This window comes from Pristis pectinata, chromosome 4 (assembly GCF_009764475.1).
Source record: "Pristis pectinata isolate sPriPec2 chromosome 4, sPriPec2.1.pri, whole genome shotgun sequence".
In the NCBI taxonomy this organism is placed as follows: domain Eukaryota; kingdom Metazoa; phylum Chordata; class Chondrichthyes; order Rhinopristiformes; family Pristidae; genus Pristis; species Pristis pectinata.
The window spans coordinates 93099860-93123210 of NC_067408.1; the positions used below are offsets into that span (position 1 = coordinate 93099860).

General features: G+C 38.3%; 1 protein-coding gene across 1 annotated transcript in view; it reads left to right on the top strand.

Moving 5' to 3' along the window:
- The first annotated feature begins 59 nt into the window (after positions 1-59).
- The window catches only part of gtf2e1 (general transcription factor IIE, polypeptide 1, alpha), a 37821-nt gene continuing 14529 nt past the window's right edge, over positions 60-23351 (top strand). Inside the window, exons 1-2 of the mRNA XM_052013884.1 lie at positions 60-203; positions 7192-7646. Of these exons, the coding sequence (XP_051869844.1) occupies positions 7199-7646 (448 nt within the window). The 5' untranslated portion in view covers positions 60-203; positions 7192-7198. The remainder of the gene's footprint in view (positions 204-7191; positions 7647-23351) is intronic.

Below are 23351 nucleotides of genomic sequence, written 5' to 3' on the forward strand. Positions count from 1 at the left end.
CTATTCCCTCACAAGGCCCTCCCACAAGTAGGTCTAACCTTCCTTTGCGAGTGGCTGACGAGATTGTCGGTCACCGACAAACCCCTGAGCCCGGCCCCGATGACGCAGAGACGCGGTGGTGCCGTGATGACGCACTGACGCACGGGACAGCGCGCTGTTGCTCCGTGCGGCACCAGTGGGCCGGTCGTGGGCTGTTGATGCTCGTGAGTATTTAAGACCTTAAAATAATTCTCGCACTCGTCCTTATGACCATCTTAATGCTAGTAGCCGCTTGATGCTGGCCATCCTCATGTGTCAGATTGGACGGCATTAACGATCGGCATTGTTCTTGAATCTTCTCCCAGGACTTGCAGTTCTTGATCTTCCCGGAATTGCTGAGAGTTTTGTCTTGACTTAACAGACATTTAAAGGCTTCTCAGGGGGCATTTTATTGGGCCTGGTTCGGCCATGTGAAATACTATTTAAGTTCAGCTGTTCCAAGCGAGGTGTGATTTTGTTTTTTTTTTGTTGATGTGATGTGATTATATGGGAAGCAAACCAACGGAACTGGTGGGGTCATTCAGGGCAAAAACCCCGACTGGGGGATTTCAAGATATTTGTATGACTCGTATCCCCTGTTTACATCAACGAAAACAAAGTAACAGGCATAAACTTGTATCTTGGACTCTGATTCAGAAAAAGCATATGTAAAGAGCCCCACGTGTGGCTAATTCTTAATGTTAGAAACTGTGGTGATATTTGGAAAGTGTGCTTTTGTGCTGGGCTGGAGTCACACGAACGTGAAATAGAAACACTTTTAGGCTATGGAGCTTTTTCAGCCCCTTCTGCTATTTAAAACGTTCATGGCCGATCCTATGCCTCAAATTTCCAATCGCGCCTGATCGCCATATGCTATGATCTCTTTAGTATCCAAAATCAATGGATTTGAACCTTGAATGTTTGAGAATTCGCAGTTCAAAGAGTTATAACCTATGCTTTAAGGAAGTTTCTCCTTATTTTAGCCCAAAATATTCAAACTTTTTATGAGACTCATTTATTTCTAGATTCTTCTATTTCTATTTCTAGACTCTTCAGCAAGAGGAAATAGGCTCTGAACACCTGCCCTACATATCCCTTTGCTGAGCTCAACATTCTACATCTCTTACTCTATTTCACCTTCCTTCTTTATGTTTGACCAAAATGTACATATCTAATTGCAATAAAAATGAAAAATATTGGTAATGGCAACGTCTTTAGAGAGAGAAAAGCAGTTTCAGGACCATGATCTTTCATCGCTCATGATGTCCTTGTGTGAAAGGTGCTATATAAATGCAATTTTGCCAACTGTATTCTTTATAACAGTGGTGTTCTGCATGTTTTTTTTTGAATTTCACCTATATATTCACAGTCACTTTTGATGCAGAGTGTCTGTTTTCCTGCGTGGTTAGCCCTCCATCACCAGAATGCTCAAAATAGTAGCAATGCTTTTGCATGTTTTACAGATTCAATCATTCCACTTTTCAGTCTTAACTATTTATTTACAAAGAGCCTGACAAAATCTCATTGATCTCAAATATTAAATATAAGAACATAAGAAAACAGGAGCAGGAGTAGGTCACTCAGTCCCTCAAGCCTGCTCCTCCATTCAATATGATTATGGCTGATCTGCTCCAGGCTTCATCTCCTTTTATGTATTAGTTCTCCATAGTCCTCAATTCACGGATCTTTCGAAAATTTATGTACTTGCTCTCTAAGGACCCTCAGTGACATGGACTGCACAACACTCCAGGATAGAGAATTTCAAAGATTCACCACCATCTGCGAGAAGTTCCTACACACCTCAGTTGTGAATGACCACCCCCACTCTTGTAATTTTATTGCCTTGTTTGAGATGCTCCCACTAATGAAACATCTCAACATCTGCCCAGTCATGCTTCCTAAGGATCTTGTATGTTTCACTAAGACCAGCCCTCATTTTTCTAAATTTCAGAGATTATGGATATAATTTCCTTAGGCACTCGTAATTGGATAACTCTGTCATTCCCAGAATTGGCCTGATAAACTTCTTTTGGAATGCTTTCAATGACTGTATATCCTTTCTTAAATAAGGAAATCAAAACTGGCCACACAGGCACCCTTTACACTTGCAGCAATATATAACGTTATAATGAGGCCCAACATAAGCTTAAAGAATAGCACCTCTTCTTCCATCCGTGCATGTGGCAGCCTTTCAGATTCAGGATCAAATTCTGCAACTTAAGGTCTCTCTCAGCTAGGTCAACCATCTGTGTTTATTGGCTCAGTTTTTTCTCACTCCATTAATTCTCACTCCAAAATATGTGGTATAGTGGACAGTGAAGAAGCTTGTCTAAAATTACAGCAGGATATTGATCAACTGGGAAAGTGGGCAAAGGAATGGCAGATGGAATTTAACTCTGATTAATACAAAGTGATGCATTTTAGGAAGTTAAACCAGGGCAGGACATAGACAGTGAATGGCAGGGCCCTGGGGAGTGTTGTTGAACAGAGAAACTTAGGGGTACAAGTACATAGTTCCCTGTAAGTGGCAACACAGGTCAACAGGATGATGAAGAAGGCGTAAGGCATGCTTGCCTTCATTGGCCGAGACATTGAGTACAACGGTTGGGATGCTGTGTTACAGTTGTACAAAATGTTGGTTACGCTCCACTTGGAGTATTGTGTGCAGTTCTGGTTGTCACACTATTGAAAAAATTATGTTAGAAAGGGTGCAGAAAAGATTCACAAGGATCTTGCCTGGACTGGAGGGCTTGAGTCAAAAGGAGAGATTGGATTGGGTCTGCTTTCCCCAGAACAAATGAGGCTGAGGGGTGACATGATAGAGGTATATAAAATTATGAGAGGCGTAGACAGGGTAGATGGCCAGAGTCTGTTTCCCATGGTGGGGTGTTTAAAGCTAGATTGCATAGGTTTAAGATGAGACAGAGGAGGTATAAAGGGGATCTAGGGGGTACAATTTTCACACAAGCAGTTGGTATCTGGAATGAGCTGCCAGAGGACGTGATGGAGGCATCTGGACAGGTATTTGAATGAGCAAGGCATAGAGGGATATGGAATTAATGCAGGCAGGTGGGATTACTATAGATAGACATGATGGTTGGCATAGATGTGGTGGGCGGAAGGGCCTGTTTCTATGCTGTACATCTCTATGACTATGATTAGCACAGTCAGACCTGCTGTCTTCATTTCATTGTGTTCTCACTCTAACATCCTCGTTTCAGAGGTTTTATGAAGAAAGGACCACGTTCTCCCTCTCTAACTGCCTCTTTTAACTCATTAACCAGATGACCCCATTTACAATTTATTCCCAGGGCAACCCTGGCCTCACTCTATCCGAGATGTTGCCTTTGCCCTACCCATCTCTCCCATCTCCTCCCTGCAGCTTATTAGTAACTTGTTTCCTCTCCCTCTTGGTTCTGACAAAGGGTCTTCAACCTGAAATGTTAATTCCCTTTCATTTTCCACAGATGCTGCTGACGTGCTGAGTGTTTCTAGTATTGTATTTCAGATTTCCAGCATCTATAGTTCTGTTTGATTTTCATTTGCTACAGGGGAGTGTTTTAAAATGTCAGTGTTGTGTTAGAATTGCCCAAAGATAGAAAAATAGGGGGCTATGTGGGAGGGAAGGGTTAAATAGATCTTCGAGCAGGATAAAATGTTGACACAACATTGTGGGCCGAAGGGCCTGTACTGTGCTGTAGTGTTCTATGTTCTTTAAAGTTGTTGTCTTACTGTTTTTCTAAAAGACTTCTAAGGAAAGAGTCTACAGTTAGTATCTTTGCTTTATAGGCAGCTGTCCATAATAAAAATGGATGATGTAAGTGTTGGAGGATTACACTCAATTAAGTTAGCAGGTATATTGTTTAAAGAAAAGCATTGTTGTTATATAATTATGATTTGGTGAACAATGCTACTATAAAATAATAATAAAAGGCACCTGGTCAATTTAGCTAGCACAAATGTCTTGCACTTCATGTCTATCCTGAACATTCACCCTTCAAAACTCAACTCTACTTAAACTCTTCTCAAACGACAAATTTGCCATCCTAGTAACCAACTGGTGATCATAAGGAATATGGTTCTTGGATCCTGCTCTATCATCATCGTGATAATGGTTGATCGTCCACCTCAGTGCTGTTTTGCAGAACTCTCTTCATATCTGTTGATTCCTTAATGGCCAGAAATCTATTGATTTCTGTTTTTGAGCTTCCATAGCCTCCAAGATGGGGAATTCCAAGGGTTCACCATCTAAGTTCTGAATGGCCTACTTCTCATTCTCAAATTGTACCCTGGGTCTTGTAGAGTAACTTGTAAAGAGGCACAGCATAGAAATATCCATTTGCACCAATCCTACATTAATCTAATTTTTTTATTACCCCCCACATTCTCATTAACTCTGCCAGATTCTACCATTCATCTATATACTAGGGACAATTTAAAAGGGCAATTAACTTACTAACCCATATGTCTTTGGAATGTGGAAGGAAACCCACGTAGTCACAGGGAGAATGTGCAAATCCCTAACCGACAGCACCTGAGGTCAAGATTGAACAGGGGTCACTGGAGCTGTGAGGAAGTGGCTCTAATAACTCTGCCACTGTGCTGTCCTGGTCCAAGGCTGCTCATTCGGGAGAAACATCCTCCCTGCAACAAGCCTGTCAAGCCTCTTAAGAATTTTGGAAGTTTTGATGAGATCTCCTCTTAGCTTTCTAAACTCTGGAGAATACAATCCCAGTCTATTCAATCTCACCTCATATAACAAGCCTGCCATGCCTGGTATCAGTTTAATGAAGCTTTGCTGCACTCCCTTTATCGCAAGTACATCCTTTCTTGGGTAAGGAAACCAAAATGACCACAATATTCCAGGTGCAGTCTTACCTGGGCCCTATTCAATCTTAATAATATTTCCTTGCTCCTTCAATCAAAATGTGTTGTAATAAAAGCTAACATACTATTTGCCCCCCCGATCACAATGTACCTGAATGTTAAACTTAGTAACATGTACAAGCACACCTCGATTCCTTTAAAAATCAACACTGCTTTATCTCTCAGCATTTAATATTTACTCTGTTTTTCTGTTATGTGCATAGAAGTGGATGATCTCACATTTTTATACATTATTTTCCATCTGCCACATCCCCGTTCAACCATTTAACCCGTCAGGTCCCTTTTAAATCTTTCCCCTCTTACCTTAACCCTATGCCTTCTGGTTCTTGATTCCCCAACCTTGGGAAAAAGACTGTGTGCATTCACCCTATCTGTGCCCCTCTTGATTTTATACACCTCTATAAGGTCACCCCTCAGTCTCCTACATTCCAAGGATGCACTGATTTTGTTTAATGATCTCTTGTGTAGTACCTTTTTGAAGGCTTTTTGAAAGTCCAAATACGCTATAAAACTGGTTCACCCTTATCTATTCTGCTAGTTAAAACCTTAAATTATTAGCAGATTTGTTAAACCTGATTTCCCTTTCATAATTTTGCCCAATTTTTTTAATCACTTTTATCACTTTCTTAATAATGGATTCCAGTATTTTCTCTATCAGTGATGTCGGGCTAACATCTCCATTTCCCTTATTTCTTGCTCACTCCTTTCTGAAATATTGCAGTTACGTTCACTACTTTTCTTTAGGAAATGATCCAGAAACCATGGCATTTTGGAAAACAACAACCAGTACATCTGCTGTCTCCATAGTGAATCTTCATTATGCTCAGATGAGCACAACTGGACTCGACTATTCCAATGTACATCAGGCTGGCCTCTGCATTGTACTTCTCATAAATTTGGGGTCATCCTGAACTCTGCTGCTCTTGGCCTAACTTGCACCAACTTCCATTCACCTGTCCACTCTGTGCTTGTTGCCCTACTCTGGGTTTTGGTTAGGTAAAACCTTAAGTTTTAAAATTCACACCCATGTTTTCTTATCCCTCCATGGCCTTGTATAACTTCAATCTCCTTCAGTGCTAGGATACTAGTGCTCCTTAATCATCTGCAAAATATATTTGTTACAGAGCTTTCATGTGCCATGATACCTGCTCCCTCATTGTCTCTGCTTATCTGTTCCTCCTTCCTCCAAAAAAACTACCTATTTGGCCATCTGCCCTATTATTTCCTTATGTAGCTGTATCAAAATTTGTTTATGTTTTTTGAACCACCTGGGGTCATTCTGCTATATAAAGTGATATAATCATTATTGGTTTATTTATTACTTAAAAACATTCTATATTCATCTCAGAAAAAGAAATTAAATACAAATTATACTTTATTCACTCTTTCATGACCTGATCAGAGGTAGGTGGTGGTGGTGTAGTAACCCAAAGAAGTGGGCTGACGATACATAAATCCCACGCTGGCAACTGTGTTAATAAATGTTTTTTTAGAGTCAGCTGGTTTTAGTAAGGATAAGTGTGAAACTACTGAATTTTCATTAAAAAAAAACATCAGGCACGCTAATGGCCTTCAGGGTAAAAAATCTGTCACCCTTGTGTAGCTTGGCCTATATATAACTCCAGACCTACAGCAATGCGGAAGGCTCTTACGTGTCCTCTGAAATAATCTATCAAGCCACTGTGTGTGGGTAATTAGGAATGGGAAATAAATATTGAGAAATGAAAAAGCACCTAACAAGAACTGCCATCTTTTGAGAAAAGGGGAACAGAATGCATGTTCTGCTAACCTCTGTTATTGAATCACAGACTAAGCGATGGTGTGAAAATCAATTCCACCAGTTGTGTGTGTCTCAATTGAAACGTATTTCTGCTGTCATCCTAAAATTTCTATAATCAGTTAACCAAACCAACACTCAAAACTAACAGCAAAATCCAGCATTTAGAATAGAATGTACATTAACTTGGTTGTTTCTGCTCTGAAAGTGCATAGTTTTCAACATGGGACCACCAATAACTGTCAATATGTTCACTGTCTAGAAACCAAACAGAAGTTTAAAAATGTGAATTTTGCTTCTTGGTGACTACGTTTCTCGGCACAAATAGAATCTATTGATTTGTGTGGCTTTTGGCAATGCAATTAATGACCTAAAGCCATACATAAGTCAGGCTTGAGTATTTCCTGTATTACAAGGGTACCACAGCTTATCAAGATTTATATTTGTGCTTGTAATTCCGATGTGCGGCTTCCTAATCTTGAATGAATTTTCTTTTTGTAAACCCAAAGGTCAAAGATGACTGATCCAGATGTTGTGACTGAAGTGCCTGCAGCTTTGAAACGACTTGCCAAATATGTTGTGAGAGGATTTTACGGGCTAGAGCATGCACTAGCTTTGGATATCCTCATTAGAAACCCCTGTGTCAAAGAAGAGGACATGTTGGAGCTGCTGAAATTTGATCGTAAACAACTGCGAGCAGTTTTGAATACATTGAAAAATGACAAATTTATTAAAAGTAGAATGCGAGTTGAAACTGCTCCTGATGGTAAAACTACAAGACATAATTATTACTTCATAAACTACCGTCTTCTGGTGAATGTGGTGAAGTACAAACTTGACCACATGAGGCGAAGGATTGAGACAGACGAACGAGATTCTACCAACAGAGCCTCTTTTAAATGTCCCAACTGTTTCAAAACATTCACAGATCTGGAAGCCAACCAACTATTTGATCTAATGACAGGTACAGAGAGTTTTGTACTTGTTCAATGTTCCATTATTTTTTTAATCAAGTGCTTTTAATTATCTAGAGTTATTCGATGGCTGCATTAGTGAATATCTGACCCCCTATGGACAAGAAACATTTTACTCTTAATTTCCAACCTCTGAGAAAACAGAACACTGCAAATTAGAGGTACTAAAAGAGGTACCTTGGGAAAAAAAGAATCTAGGATTTCAAGAACCCCCATGGGAAAGGTTCATCTGTGAAAAAGGATTAAGTTGAGCTGTGAAAACTTTAAAAACTAGAGAGCACATGGTCATAAATTTATGATGAGGAATGGTCATTTGTGGAAGTGAGCCCATGGTTACTTCCCCAACAAAGAGGCAAACCTTTGGGAGAAGGGGAATGGGAAAAATCATGGGTAGTGACAAGAGGGTCACTTCTAGCAATACAAAGGTAATGATTTTGTTGATGCATCAAATTTTTAAAAAAGTCTAGAATGGTATTTGCATTTTATATCAATATTTTTCTATATTTTTACTGAAGTATCTATCTTGAATCTACTTTTTTTAATAAGCTTATTTAGGAAAAGGGTAAGCAATCAAGTCCAAGATGTATCCTCTGTTATTCAGTTAAATTATGGATGATCTACTCTTCAAAGTAATTGACCATGCCCCTTAATATACTTAATACAAATCTTTTTATCTCAGTCTTGAACATTAGGGTATAAGAAATAAGAATAGATCATATGGGTTGTTGAGCCTGCTCTACCACTCTTGGATGCCCTGATCTTCGCCTGATCTTCACTTTTCTGTATGGTCCCTTGAAAACTATTATGTCTAAAAGTCTACCTGTCCCAGCCTTGAATATATTCATGACTTGGCCTCCACAGCAAAGAGATGTGGTTGAGAACTGCAAAGATTCGTTTTTAGAGAATACATTACTTCTCATCTCAGTCTTAAATGGGCAAACTTAAAATGAGAGTTACCTTGTTTTTGATTCCACCCTGGAGTAAACATCAGCTTCTGAACATTACTCTGACAAGCCCCTCATGGTTTGCTGGATGGGATCACACTGGATCTAATCCATGGCTCGCACTTATTTGTTGATGCCTTCAGGACAAGCTTTTAAAAGGCCTTTTTACACTGTTTTCTAAATGTCTCTGATTATCAGAGATATTCAAAAACAGTTGAAAAACATTTAACTAATAACTTAATAAATTAAAAAAATGTCTAAAACCACAGTTTATGTAAATTATTCCAAGGGATTAATTTTTAATTAAAATGAAGAAAATAAAACTGCCATGGTGGGATTCAAACATTTTTGGTATATTTTCAGTGTGCTCTAATGAGAAGGTATACAACAAAATATTTATTTAGTGTCTCTGTCATATTATTCCCCGTAATTGTTTCCTCCTTAAGGATCAACATTTACTTTTGCTGCTCCTTTATTTATAAGTTGATAGAAACTCTTGTGATCTCTTTTTATATTATTTGTTTGATTATTCTCACATTTTGTTTTCTTTTGCTAACAATTCTTTAATTAGCTATTGCTGGCCCCTAAAATATTCCCAACCTTTAAGTTTACCACTGTTCTTCACAATATTATGAAGCTTTTCCTTTGATTGTACACTGTCCCTAACTTTAGTTAATTGCTGACAGCTAACAAATACCTCTTCTTGTAGAATCCTTATTTTTTAATGATATATGTCTTGGTTGGATGTGAACTATTTCTTTTAATATCTGACTTGCTTATCTTACAATATAATTTTTAATCCATTTTATTAATCTACCAGCGAGCTCTCCTTACATATCTTTGAAATTAAGGTTAAAACTAAAATCAGATCATTTAGGGCCCAAATTTATTTTTTTCAAACTGAATGTAAAATTAAGAGATTATTAATCAATATTGTCTCGTTCCTTGTGTTGTCTGGTCAGGTGCAGAACATATTGTTCTAGGGAATTGCCTCTAATACATTCTATGGTCATGTCCTCACGATTTGCCAATTTGATTAGCCCACTTAGAGGATTAAAGTTACCTTCAATTATTGCATTGCCATTTTGACAAGTTGTAAAATACTTCCCCCAGTGATTTCTTATGTTCTTATCTCGACCCAAACTGACTCTACTTCCTGGTTTCCCACCTCCAATTCGTTGAGCACCTATAGTTCCAAAATTTCACTAGTCCTTGTATCTGCATATTAAAAAACAAAAGTGCTATCAGATTTCACACTTAAGCTCCCTAATTCTGAAGGGGGAATAGTATGATATTTTGTTCTGAATTTCCCCAACAGTGTTTCCCAATTTATTCAGCTGAATTCCTTAATCACTTCAAATGCCTACACATGGTTTCACAATCCTGTAAACTCAAGGGAATAAAAGCTATATTTATACAATCTGTATTTATACAATCTGTGCTCATACTGTGGCCCTCCAAGCCTTTGTACTATTCTGGAGAATGTACAATGGACTTCTCCCACTTTGTCTTTCCCAAGATGCATTGTCCAGAAGTACACCCAGTAGATGGTTTGAAGTGTGACTTCTTCACCATTATATGGCAATAATCACGAGTTAAAGCCCAATATTGCGTAAGAATTTTTCATTGTTTTTTTGCACATGCTTATTTTCTGGGAACCTAGGCATTTAGTGATGTATGATCCTGATCTGCCGACCCTTTTTGCCCCAGTACAATTCCCAGTTGCTCATCATTTAAAAATAATGTTCTGAATTATCTTGGATGACCTCATATTATCCATAGTAATAGGCTCCCATCTATACTAATTACTCTTCCTCCAAGTGATGCCATTTGAAAACTTGGATGTGCAACTCTACTTCTTCATCGATCATTAATAAATATGGTGAAAATTTGAGACCCTAGAGCATATCCTTGTTATGTACAACATGGCATAGCCATTACTCATTGCACCTGCCCTTTATCATATTATTTCACCCTACATCACAGCCAAACATAAGATATGGTTCTTTTGATAGCCTCTATGTCAGAGATTCCTAACTGAAATCTCACACCAGCGATTTGAATGCTAAAATCCTGACCAATGCTGTACTGTATTACCGAGGAACTGTTGCAGTGTTGGTGCAGCCATATTTTGGATAAGAAGTTAAACTCCTCTGTTTTCTTGGATGAATGTAGAGGATCATGTGGGACTTCTTATAAGAGTAGAGAAATGATCTTTGATGTCCTGGTTAATTTTTATCATTTTTATCAAAAGCAGTTTATCATTATTCACATTCTGGTTGAGTGTATTCAGTGCACAATTTGCTGTAAGTTATTCTGCGTTACAATTGTGAGTGTGAGTGTTTTGGGGTGTCCTGAGACCCCAAAGTTTATCTTGACCCAGCTAGAATATGATATCGTGACATATACTACAGTGAAGAGACAAGATGCTATTTTTCTGAAGCCACTCTTGGCAACCATTAAAACATTGACTTAGGAATTGGGGATGTAAAAACTGACTTGACTGCTGGGAACACAAAATAAATAACAGCTATGACCAAAGCATCACCTTCCAGCATCAGAATAGTTACTGAAGTGGCAGCCGTAGTGAAAAGACAAGCTTATATGAAGTACCAGCAATTTTAGTGGTAGAAGATTTTTACTTCAGAAAAATGTGTAGTTCTAAACAAATTAACAGAATTATTATTTGCATGGAGTGCATGATAACAAGAGGTATTGGTTTATTATTGTCATAGGTAGTGAGATACAGTGAAAAGCTTTTGTTTGTATGCCTTCCAGTCCGATCATGCCATATGTAAGTACATTTAGGTAGTAGAAAGAAAAACAGAATGCAGATTATAATGTTGCAGTTACAGAGAAGGGTTTAACTTCTTATCCAAAAGATGGCTCCACCAACAATGCAGCAGTTCCTCAGTAATGCAGAAGAATTCTTTACCTCTGGCACATAAGTTACACAGCACTTTACTACATCAATAGCAATGCAGTTTACTGTCCATTTTGCCTACCCCAACAAGTGCACATATCCTTCATCCAACAAATAGATCTGTCCTCTGAAATTGCCTTCTCATTAAAATCCCTGTGAGGGTGGCACAGTGGTGCAGCAGGGTGGTACAGTGTCACAGCTAGTTGAGCTCCAGATACCCAGGTTCAACCCTAACCTCAGTTGCTGTTTGTGCAGAGTTTGCATATTGTTTGTGACTGTGTGGATTTCCTCTGGGTGCTCCGATTTCCTCCTAAATGTGTGGGTTGGTAAGTTAAGTGGCCATTGTTAATTGGCCCTAATGTGTAGTGAGTGGTAGAATCTGGGAGGTGATAATGGGGCTATGGGAGAATAAAAATGAGTTTAGTGCAGGATTAGTGTAAAATAGGTGGTTGATGGTCAACGTGGATTCAGTAGACCATCGGTCCTGTTTCCATGCCATATGGCTTTAAGGGATTGCTCAATTTTATTTGTTCCAAAAACAGAATGTCCAGCTAATTGGCTTTGAACTAAGAACACTATTTTATCAAGATGTTTCCAGTAGTGGGAGAAATTCGAATAAGGGGACATGGCTACAAGATTAGAGAACAGTCATTTAAAACTGTGATATGTATGGTGCTGAATCTCTGGAATTCCCTACTATGGGGAGTTGTGGTGGTAAGATCACTGGTGCTAATTAAAGAGGAAATAAATACATTTTGAAAGATCAGGGAATTGAGGATTATGGGGAACTAGCACAGAAGAGTTTGGGGCAGATCAACTATGATCATTATTGAATGGAGGGGCAGGCTTGAAGGGCCGGGTGGTCAACTCCTTCTATTTTATGTTCTTATTGACAGATTGAAAATTTGTATTTCAACCATTGGTATTGGTTGGTATTGGTTTATTATCGTCCCCTGTACTGAGGTACAGTGAAAAACTTGTCTTGCATACTGATCGTACAGTCAATTCATTACAAGGTGCAGTTACATTGAGTTAGTACAGAGTGCATTGAGGTAGTACAGGTATAGTAAGTGACACAGAATTTAAGTTTAAAAGTGTAGAATGATTATAGTAAGGGTAATGAGTAGATCTGTAGAGAGCAGCTTGCAACAAGTCACCACGCTCTGGCTCCATTTTGCAGTCATTTTCCACCATTGGCCTATTTTGCTTCTATGAATTTGTTTTTCTTACTGCTTCAGCTACATTCCTTAAAGCTGAGTAATACATTTAGGATAGAATCAGGAAAGCTTTCACTTTGTTAATTTTTGTTCTCCAGAAAGAGGGGATTTAGGAAATCACCAAAATATGATGCAGCTCAGAAGCAGAATTCATTATAGATGTTGCAGATGTAAAATAATTTCCACTCTTCTTTGACTCCCTACTACAGATTTCAGCACTATTTAAATGTCCATTTTGTTGTCTTGGTACTCAGTGAATTAATTTTGTTTTTCTCCCGGTCCCCCATTTCTTCAGTCCCTTCACTTGTCAAAAAATATTGTTCTTTGGCTGAGTAGTCAATAGAGGGCATCACAACACCAGTGGTCATAATCCACTGTCATAATCTACATTAATGTAAGAACATTGCTGTGTCTTCTTGTGTAGCCATTCAACTAAATATATAATATTTGAGTTATTGATTCACTCATTCAAAGTATATTATTGACATTTCACTCTATGTATTTGAAAAGAAAAAAATTTGCAGAATTATGAGTAAAGAACAGAGGAATGAGACTAATTGGATAGCCTTTTTCAAAGAGCTACCAGATGGTCCAAATGGCTTGCTATGCTCTTTAATCTATGCTTTAACAAACCTTTTTTGGGATGTTTGCCGTGATTCAGCAGATTTGTAAGAATTATGGTGTTATGTGTTATTACTACGGGTACTCGCTTATTAACATGGGATCAGCATGTGAAAAGAAGTAAAAAGATTGACAACACTGCATGAAGAAGCCAGATTACAAAATACATAAACAATACAAGTTGTGATAGAAAATATTTATATTTCAATATTTTTTTACGGTAGTAGTTATTTCAGGATATATGCATATGTCGTCATCTGTGATATATAATTTAGCTTGTGAGGTAATCACAACCTTTGAGTACGTTTATCTTATGTGGTTAAGATGTATCACAGAACACATGCTGATAGTTTGGTTATTGGAAAATGTAGATTATTGCAGAAGTTTTAGAACTTTTTTTTGAGGAGAAACTATGGCTTATTGTTTTTCTTGTACTAATTCTAATTGTTAAATTGCTTTCTTATTTTTTTTCCTGGTTTGTAGAGCTATATTGCTTCCCTTCTTATTCATGCTGGCACTTTCTTCCCCATTTGTTCTGTTCTACCCTGCCTATTCATTTTGTTGCTCTTTCTCTCCTCCAGTTCACACTTTTTTTGGCTTCCTTCTCTTTTCGCCAGCCAACTTTTCAACATGCATTGGAAAATCATGCCTGTACTCTTCACCTTCCACTCCATTCCAAGCTCAATTCATGAATGATGTTTTTTCCCATTTTAGCAACATTAGGTAGAATATGTGAAAAGTACATTTGGGAGCAATGGATGCTAATTTTTACCCAGAAACAATCTTCCTGTGAAATAGTTCGATTACATCACAAAGCTTCCAGGAGTGAAACACACTGGGGAAAAAAGTACACACTGTTTAGAGTTAAAGCTCCGCAGCATATGGGGATTTATAGTCTTTGGAATTTCCCTAAACTATTAAGTCCTCTTCACTCGAGGAATCTGCTGTAGTCAATAATGAGGCCACTGTATTCAACCAAACTAGAATCAAGGATATTTGACAGTTACCTGGCTTGGACAAATTAATTGAGTCATAAAATAGTACCTTGGAAAATCATTACTAAGTTGTGTCCAGCTACAAAATGTTTGGCTTTGTCAATCCTTAGCTGGCCAGGGTTCACAAGTAAAGGTGAGATCTCATTCTAATAATGACCTTAATAGTACTTGCAAATACATATGCAACAAAATATTTTTACTTTTATCTGACAATGAAAGGTGGTAGAAACTGTAGGACTGTTGTTTTATGGGCTGGCTGTGCCACTGTTATAGAATTCTGTTTTTGGTAAGAATGTAAGAACTAGCAGGAGTAATCAATATTCCCTCTTAAGCTTGCTGTGCTATTCAATTTCTGCCCAATCTTTGGTGTTCAAAAATCTTTCCATCTCTGTCATGAATATACTCAGTGACTGAGCATCCACAGACCTCTAGGTAGAGAATTCTTAAAATTTTACAGCCTAAGGAAACAGTCTCTCAGCATCTACATTGTAAATTCCACACAGAATTTTTCAATAAGAGCACCTCTTATTCTCCTGAACTCCATTGAGTTTGGCTAAACATACAATCTCTCTCCAAAGGACAATGCTCTTCTCCCAGGAATCAATCTAATGAATCTGTGCTACACTGACTATGAGACAAATACGTCCTTCCCTAGGTACAAATACAATAATTACAGAGGACTCCAAATATGATCTCATCAAAGCCCTATTCATTCTTAGCAAACCTATCAAACTTAATCACAAACTTGGGTGCTGCCTATGCAGAGTATGCATGTGGGTGTGACCACATAGGTTCCTTCTGGTTGCTCCAATTTCCTCCCACAACCTAAAAACATGCAAGTTGGTAGGTTAATTGGCCACCACAAATTGTCCCTAGTATGTCGGTGAGTGGTAGAATCTGGAGGAAGTTGATGAAGATCGTGGAGGAATAAAAATGAATGCAGTGTGGGATTAGTGTAAGTGGTTGGTCAAAGGCTAGCACAGGACTCGGTGGCCCACAAGTCCTGTTTATGTGCCGTATGTCTCTGTGACTCTTGCATTAAAGGTCAACAAACTATTTCCATTGCTTGCTTCACCTGCATGTTTGCTTTCTGTGTCTCATGAACAGTGCACCATCAACACTCTGTATACCAATATTTACTGGTTTCTAACAGTTAAACAAAGATTTCTTTATCTATTCTTCCCCTAGAGTGAATAATTTCTCATTTTTCTGCCAACTTCTTCCCCATGTACTTAACCTGTCTATACATATTCCCTTTCAGATATTTGGTGCCTTCCTCATATCTCACATTTCCAGCTCCAAATTTGCTTCCTAAAAGTTTTCCCGTTCTCATTCCCATGATGATCATCAGCATCTATGTTTCAATTACATTTTAAAAGAATATGAAACACAGTAGGTAATCTTAACATTTAGATACAATTGGCTGTCACTTGGCATATTTTAACCAAATGGGAGTTGGTTTGAAACATACTAAGCTTGCATTTCTGCCTGGTAAATTATCCATCTGGTATCAGCTTGCACATAATTTGGAAGAAACTGCATAGAGTGGCACAGAGATTATTAGAGAGGTTAAATCTGATCTAGAGTTGGACAAAACAGAAACAGGCCCTTCAGCCCACTGTTTCCATGCTGGCCATCAAGTACCTATCTATACAAATCCCATTTTCCAACACTTAACCTGTAGTCTTCCATGCCATGACATTTCAGATGCTCATAAATATATTTTTTAAATGTAAGAGAACTTGTTTCCACCACCCCCTCATTCAGTGCATTTTAGATTTTAGCTAACTTTTAGTTTAAAAAAAATCTTCCTCAAGTTCTCTCTAAACCTCCTATCCCTTACCTTAAACCTTTCCACACTAGTTATCACCATCTACCCTATCAATGCCCTTCAAGATTTTGTATAACTCAATCAGGTCATCCCAGTGTAATCCCCACACCCCTTCCCCCCGCCACAACCCTCCAACCATTCCTCTTCTTTTCTTCCCTTTCCTAGCCTATCTCTTTTTTGTACCCCCCCCTTTTTTCTCTCCTTACCTTTGACCCTTCCCCCGGTGGATCTGCTCTCCCCTCCACCCCCACACCTGTCTATCATTACCTGCATCACTGCCTTGTGCCCACACCGCCTCCCCTCTTTTGTCCACCTATCACTGCTCTGCTTTTGGTCTTCCCCTTTTCCTATCCTCAGTCCTGAAGAAGGGTCCTGACCCAAAATGTTGACTGCCTGCTTTTCTCCTCGGATGCTGCCTGGCCTGCTGAGTTCCTCCAGCATCATAGTATTTTTCATCTAGATTCCAGCATCTGCAGTCATCCCAGTGTCCTCTGCTCACTAAGCAATTCAATCTCTCCATCTGAGGCAATATCCTTGTCAATCTCCTGTTCATCCTCTCTAATGCAACCACATCCTTTAGTGTAGTGACCAGAATAACACAGTGTACTCCAGCTGCGGCCTATCTAATGTTTTGTCTAGTTGTACATAGCCTCTTTGCTCTTCTGGCCTCCAGCTAATGGAGACAAATATTCTGTATGACATTTTAACTACCTTACCTACCTGTGCTGCTTCTTTCAGGGATCCTTGAACATGTACACCATGGTTCCTCTGTTCCCCAGTACTCCCTAAGGTCCTACTATTCACTCTGTATATCCTAGCCTTGTTATTCCTCCAAAAATATATCACCTTACATTTTCTGGGATTAAATTCCATTTGCTTTTGCTTTGCACATTTTACTAGCTCTTCAATAACATTTTGTAGCTGAAGACTGCCCTTCTCATTCTTAATAACACCACCAATTTTCAGGCCATCTCCGAACTTACATCATACCATCTACATTAGTATCCAGATTGTTAATAAATATAACAAGCAGCAAGGTCCTAGCACTGATCTCTGGGGTACACCATTGGTCACAGGCTTCCAATCACAAAATCTATTCTTGCACCATCAGCCTCTGTTTCTGTCACCAAGCTGAATTTCTCCAATCAAACATCTGTGCCTTGTTGGCAACTTCTGGTTTATTAAGATTGCAAGGAGGAAAGCATTTTTAATTTTCCTTTCTTTGCAAAAATATTCCCAGCCAATTTTATTTATTCTCTTTGAAGGCCTTGACAACTTGAATACCTTTATCATGCATCAGGATAATGATGAATATTGCCAGATAACTTGATCCAGGCCCTTCAGAAGTGGATTTGTTAGACTATCACCTATTGCTATCTCACAACAGAAGTCAGCATCAGGAATCGTGCTAATTTGTATTTGTCTTTTAAATGTAACATAATTTCCAACTGTTGTCCCAAATGAAAGTAGATATCAAGTTGCCTTCCCTGTCACTCTCCTCTGCTCTTTCCTGTTCACTGTATTAGGTTACTAGACAAATATTTTGTTGCTCCAGATGCCATTTCTCATTTGGATTTACGATGAGTTGGAGGGAAAACCTGAAATTGTCTTAATCTATGTGAGTTTGGTGTTTGACAGCTTATCTTGGTGTTGATGATAATTGTGATGTTAACAATCTAGACAAGTAAACTTCAAGGTGAAAACAGCAAGTATAACGTAAATATGACAAAAATTATAACAGTTTATTTTTCCTTCTTAAGCCATTTCTGTAAAAGTTGGTTCTCTCTTAAAAGCTTTATTGCGGCCCATCTACTCTGCCAACAAGAGGTATGTGGATGGGAAAGGTTTAGAAGGATATGAGCCAAACACAGGCACATGGGACTAACTTGGATAGGCATCTTGGTTGGCATGGACCTGTTGGGCCGAAAGGCCTGTTTCTGTGCTGTATGACTTTTAAGAGGCTTTACTTAACACTGTCAGTGAGGTTTCAGTTTTCCTTTTGTCCTCCTATTCACAACAGAATTGGAATCTGCTAAACTGTTTTCTTTATGGAAAAACAATTTAATTACTTGTTTTCCCTTCTTCCTTCGTTTCTATCAACCCCATCATAAAATGACCATGAAATTTATTTCATTCATATTGCTGAAAAATAGGTAAATATCTTTTCCTATAGTGGCAGATGGAAACAAATGACTGTCCTCAGACTTGATTGCTTGCATCTAATTGGTAGGCAGGTGATTTACTTTGGCTGCCAGCAATTTGCTAAATGATTACATTTTTAAAAAGCTAAGCTGAAAAAAATTAAGGCTTTTTTTCCACTCAAGGGCATATGACAGGCTAATATTCGATTATTTGTTACTTGTTCTATGTATCTGCACTAAAAGTGAATAAATTCAGTAAATGTTAAAACATTATTTCCCTCTTGCTGATGTGACAGACATTCTGCATCCAGAAACTGCTTATTTGTCTGTTCTTGCTCCATAGTAACAACAGACCAGTAAAATCTAATTCTCTACAAAAGCTGATGTCATTGATTGCAGTAAAATTCCCTTGCCATTCACTTTGAAAATGCAGTAGAGCTAAGCTGAAATGCTTGAGGATATACACCCCTATTTAAGTAGGCTCTTGCATGATACTTTATTGTATAATTTACTTCAATGAATTGTTAAATTTTTGTAAATAAAAATTTGCAATTTGGTTCATTAAATGTTGTGGACCACTCTTCATTTTTTCTTGCCAAAGATGCATATCAAAATCCTCATGTGTAGTTTAACAAGGTAGCTCTTTTAAAAAAGAACTGTTATGAAATAATTGATTCTTTTTCTTTCTCCTGTTCTCCTTTGCCAAGGTGCATGCAGAAAAAAATAGTTGTCCATAGCTTATTTATACTTTTAGTTGTCATTCATTCAGGTTACATAGAACAGGTATTCAATCTGCGTAACATTTAGGCTGTATTGTTTCACTGAATTGGTTCATGTTGCAATACTATAGCAAACAACAGCTTGTTGTGCTGCAGTGCACCTCAATCAAGAAAGCAGTGATTTAAATATTTTGAGGTTTCATTCCAGTTGCTCACAAGGAAGTAAATTATTTAATGCGACGTGCAATGTTCTATCAAAGAGCAATTCTAACAATAGCAATTCTTCTTCCTTAATAGGCTTCATCCTTCAACTTTGGAACCGGTGAAATCATGATAAGGAAATAAAATTAAATAAATAAAGAAAAAACTGAGGTTATTAAATGGGATATTTAACTAGTAATTTGGTATTTCTGAGGAATTGTAGGCTGATCTCAAATCTAATATTACAGTAGTAAGATCTCTTTGTTGCCTTTTATTACTAAAATAAGAACTTGGCAGCTTGAAGCTGGATCTTGTATAATATATTCATGTGACCAAGATTATACATTTCCTGCTGTTAGATCTAATACGTTTTGAAAGTATTGACATACTATATAGATCATTTTTGGAAACTATCCAAACAATGTGATCTACGAGCAAATTTCAAAGTGTCATAAATGTCATTTAATGGTTAAAGCTTGCTTGGATTTAATATTATTGCTGTGTTGGGTTTGCCTGGATTAGTGCTCCAATGTTTGCACTTGGATGCAATTAATCCATTAAAGCATAGTTTTTGGGATAATGTTTTGTCAATCCATTCATATGTTGGCTATAGATTAGAAAAGAAATGATTGGATCAGTATTAGAATTTCTGATCAAATAAGATTGTTCAAAACATTAAGTGTTTTTGATGGGGGTATGAGCTTCCGACTTCACTTCCTCTATATCTCGAAGATCTACATCCACCTCCACAGTGTTGCCTGCCTGAGCTCCTGCCTCAGCCCATCTGCTGCTGAGCCAGTGACTAGTATTCCCGTGTCTGATCTGCAATCCTTCTCAAACCCGAGCTCATTCAAATCTCTCTTTCCCATATCCTCACTGCCACAAAAGTGTTGTTCTGACCCGTGTTAGCTCTGAATTTGACAAGATCTCAAATTTAAAATTCTTATCCTTGTCTTAAATCTCACCATATCCTTTCCCGTAAATCTTCTTTGTGATTCATAATCTTGTGTATCCCCATCATTATCAGCCATGCGTTTACCCATCTGTAGTCAAAGAGCATGGGAACAGGCCCCTTGGCCCACTAACCATCAAGGACCTAAATGGGTTAGGGTAAGATTACTGTAGTGTAAAACAAAAGTGCAGACTCAGTGGGCCAAAGGGTATGTTTCTGCGCTGTACCTCTATGGCTGTATGCCAGTTCTAATTATAATAATCCCATTTTATTCTCCCCACATTCCCATCAGATCCCCCCGCTCAGATTCTACCACTCACCTAAATACTGGAGTTAATTTACAGTGGCCATTTAACCTACCAATCTGCATGTCTTTGGGATAAGGGAGTAAATCAGAGCATCTGAAGGAGACCCACACTGCCACAGGGAGAATATGCAGGTTCCACACAGACAGCACTGGAGGTCGGGATTGAGCCCAGATTGCTGAAGCTATGAGGCAGCAGCTCTATCAGCCTGACATGAAATGCAGGAAATCCATTGCTACCCATTGTTGTTGATGGTCGTGATCAACAGAATATTTCTGGAACTATCACAGTAGGTTCCTACTTTTCTGATATCTTGTTCTGAAGCTCTTGGCTGGTCGAAAGGCATGGACAAAGGCAGGTCTTCAGTACTTCCTATTATCCATTTTTATTGTAAGCTTGTGTAGAGAGTAGTAGGCTATTCATCTATAACTGCCATCAATACATGTTCTTTATTCACATGCACACATTTAAACAAGAATCTTCATTTTTCATCTGCTGAACAAAGTGAAGTCAAATTCAAAATCTTTTGAACTTCATAACTTTGTTATATAACCACAGAGACAATTGCTTTTAATTGCTAGGTTCAGGAAAGCTCTGTTGCCAAGAAGAACACAAGAAATAGAAGGAGGAGTAGGTCATTTGTCTGCTTGTGCCTGCTCTGTTATTCGATATAATCATGGCTGTCAAAGAGCATGGGAAGAGGCCCCTTGGATGTAATTCAGGATCACTTTCAGGACCACTTTCCTGCACTAACACCATATTCCTTGATTCTCCTAAAATTCAAAAGTCTATTATTCTCTGTCTCTACTCAATTATGGAACCTCCACTGTCATGGGTAGAAAAAAACCTTAGACTCACCACACTCTGGCTCATCTCATCTCAATCCCTTCTTTTGAGACTGTATTCTCCGGTTCCTTACATTCCAACCAGTGACATCCCAGCATCTAATCTGTCAAGGCTAGTAAGAATATTGTGTTTCAATTAAATCACCTGTCATTCTTCTAACCCCAAGAGTGTGTAGGCCCAGTCTGCAAAATTGAATTTGTGAACTTTCACTCAACACTCTCAGTTGCAAGTATATCCTTAAATGGGGAGACCAGACTTGTGCACAGTATTCCAGGTGTGGTTTTACCATGGCCCATTGTAATTACAGTCAGATGTCTTTACGTGTGTACTCAAATCGTCTTGCAAGAAAGGTCAATGTAATGTTTGCCTTTCTAATTGCCTTCTGTATCTGTACTTTCAGTGCACTGTACTTTCAGTGATTTATATACATGGACACACGGATCTCTCTGAGCTCCAACAACTTTCAGTCTCTTACCATTTAAAAAATATTCCACTTTTTTTTCTAGCAAAGTGGATGACATCACATTTTTCCCACATTATATTACATCCATGGTGACTTCTTTCATCTTCTAGCCTGTCCAAATCCCCCTGAAGCTTATTTGCATCCTTCTCGGAACCCACACTGCTGCCCAGCTAATCATGATCAGCAAGTTTGGATATATTTTGCCTTAGTCTCCTTATCCCAACCATACAGTAAGTGAATCATACAGTGAACATCTGCAGCCACAGCACTGATGTATATAACCATAGCACCCCACAAGTCACAGCCTCTCAACCAGAAAATTAGCCATTTATTGCCACTCTCTGTTTTCTGTCCACTAAGCTGTCCTCAATTCAAGCTGGAAAATTACTCTTATATCATACCCTCTAATTTTATTTAATAACTTCTTGTTTAAGGACTTCTGAAGGTCCAAATCCCCTTATATATTCTGCTGGTTACAACGTCAAAAAACACTGGTTAGGACGTACTTTTACCTCTACTGGAAGTAGGCAGGAGTTCTATATAAATGTGATTATGTTGAAATTAGCTGTAGTGAAGGCACATGCAATTCCCCACATTTCTTTTTGAGAATGTGACCACACTTACATCATGCCCCTATAAAATGGGTGCTTGCTGGATTGTGCTGACATTTTGTTTATCTTTATTCTTACATTGTAGATCTATTGTTTAAAAAAAGAGACCATTATTACCTGCTCATTTAACTTGACCCTTTTCCTTTAGAAACAGGTGTCCAATCAAAGTCAAACCTCTCTAAGCAACTATTCAGACTCACTCAAAGCACTTGACTATGGAAACTGAGTGGATAAAAGATTCATGGCTTTAAAGGGATAAGCCACCTTCATTGCCAGCCCACTTCATCGATAAAAAATATTGCTGAAATGAGTTTCCTTATACCGACTTAGAAAGTTAACAATAGGCATGAATACTGTGCTCATTATGATCTATTATGTATCTGTGAAACAATGCTGTTTCTTGGTAAGCAGCGTATTTCCTGGTCTCAAGATCAGTGAATACAAGCCTAAAGGTTCCTCCAATGGTTTTAAAAAGCTGATTCCGCAAACAGACTTCACCATCATACCACTAAACTCTTGATGGAGATTCTGGGGGAAGTCTGAAATGTGTTACTTGTATTCTACCCATTCAGGTTCTCTGCAGCTAGGCAGTGCCATGACTTACAAGTGGCACATTGGAAAGTAAGCATTAGAGAAAGCACTTACTTTAAACTGCAGCAAATAGTTGCATCTCTCAAATTTATTTTGAAGTTTTCACTTGAACCCTTTGTTTTAATCAATGATTGCAGTATTGTATGGCATAAATTAACAAGGTTCTGAAATTAACAAAGCATTAGTAATGATTAACATTTAGTTTTCTCTAATTACATACAAAAAACAATCATACTGTAAGTAAACTGTAAAAATCCACTAAAAGAATATAATCAGAAGCAAAAAGTGAAGGGAACTAATATAGGTGGAGTTCACCAGAAGAGCTGGAAATTAGG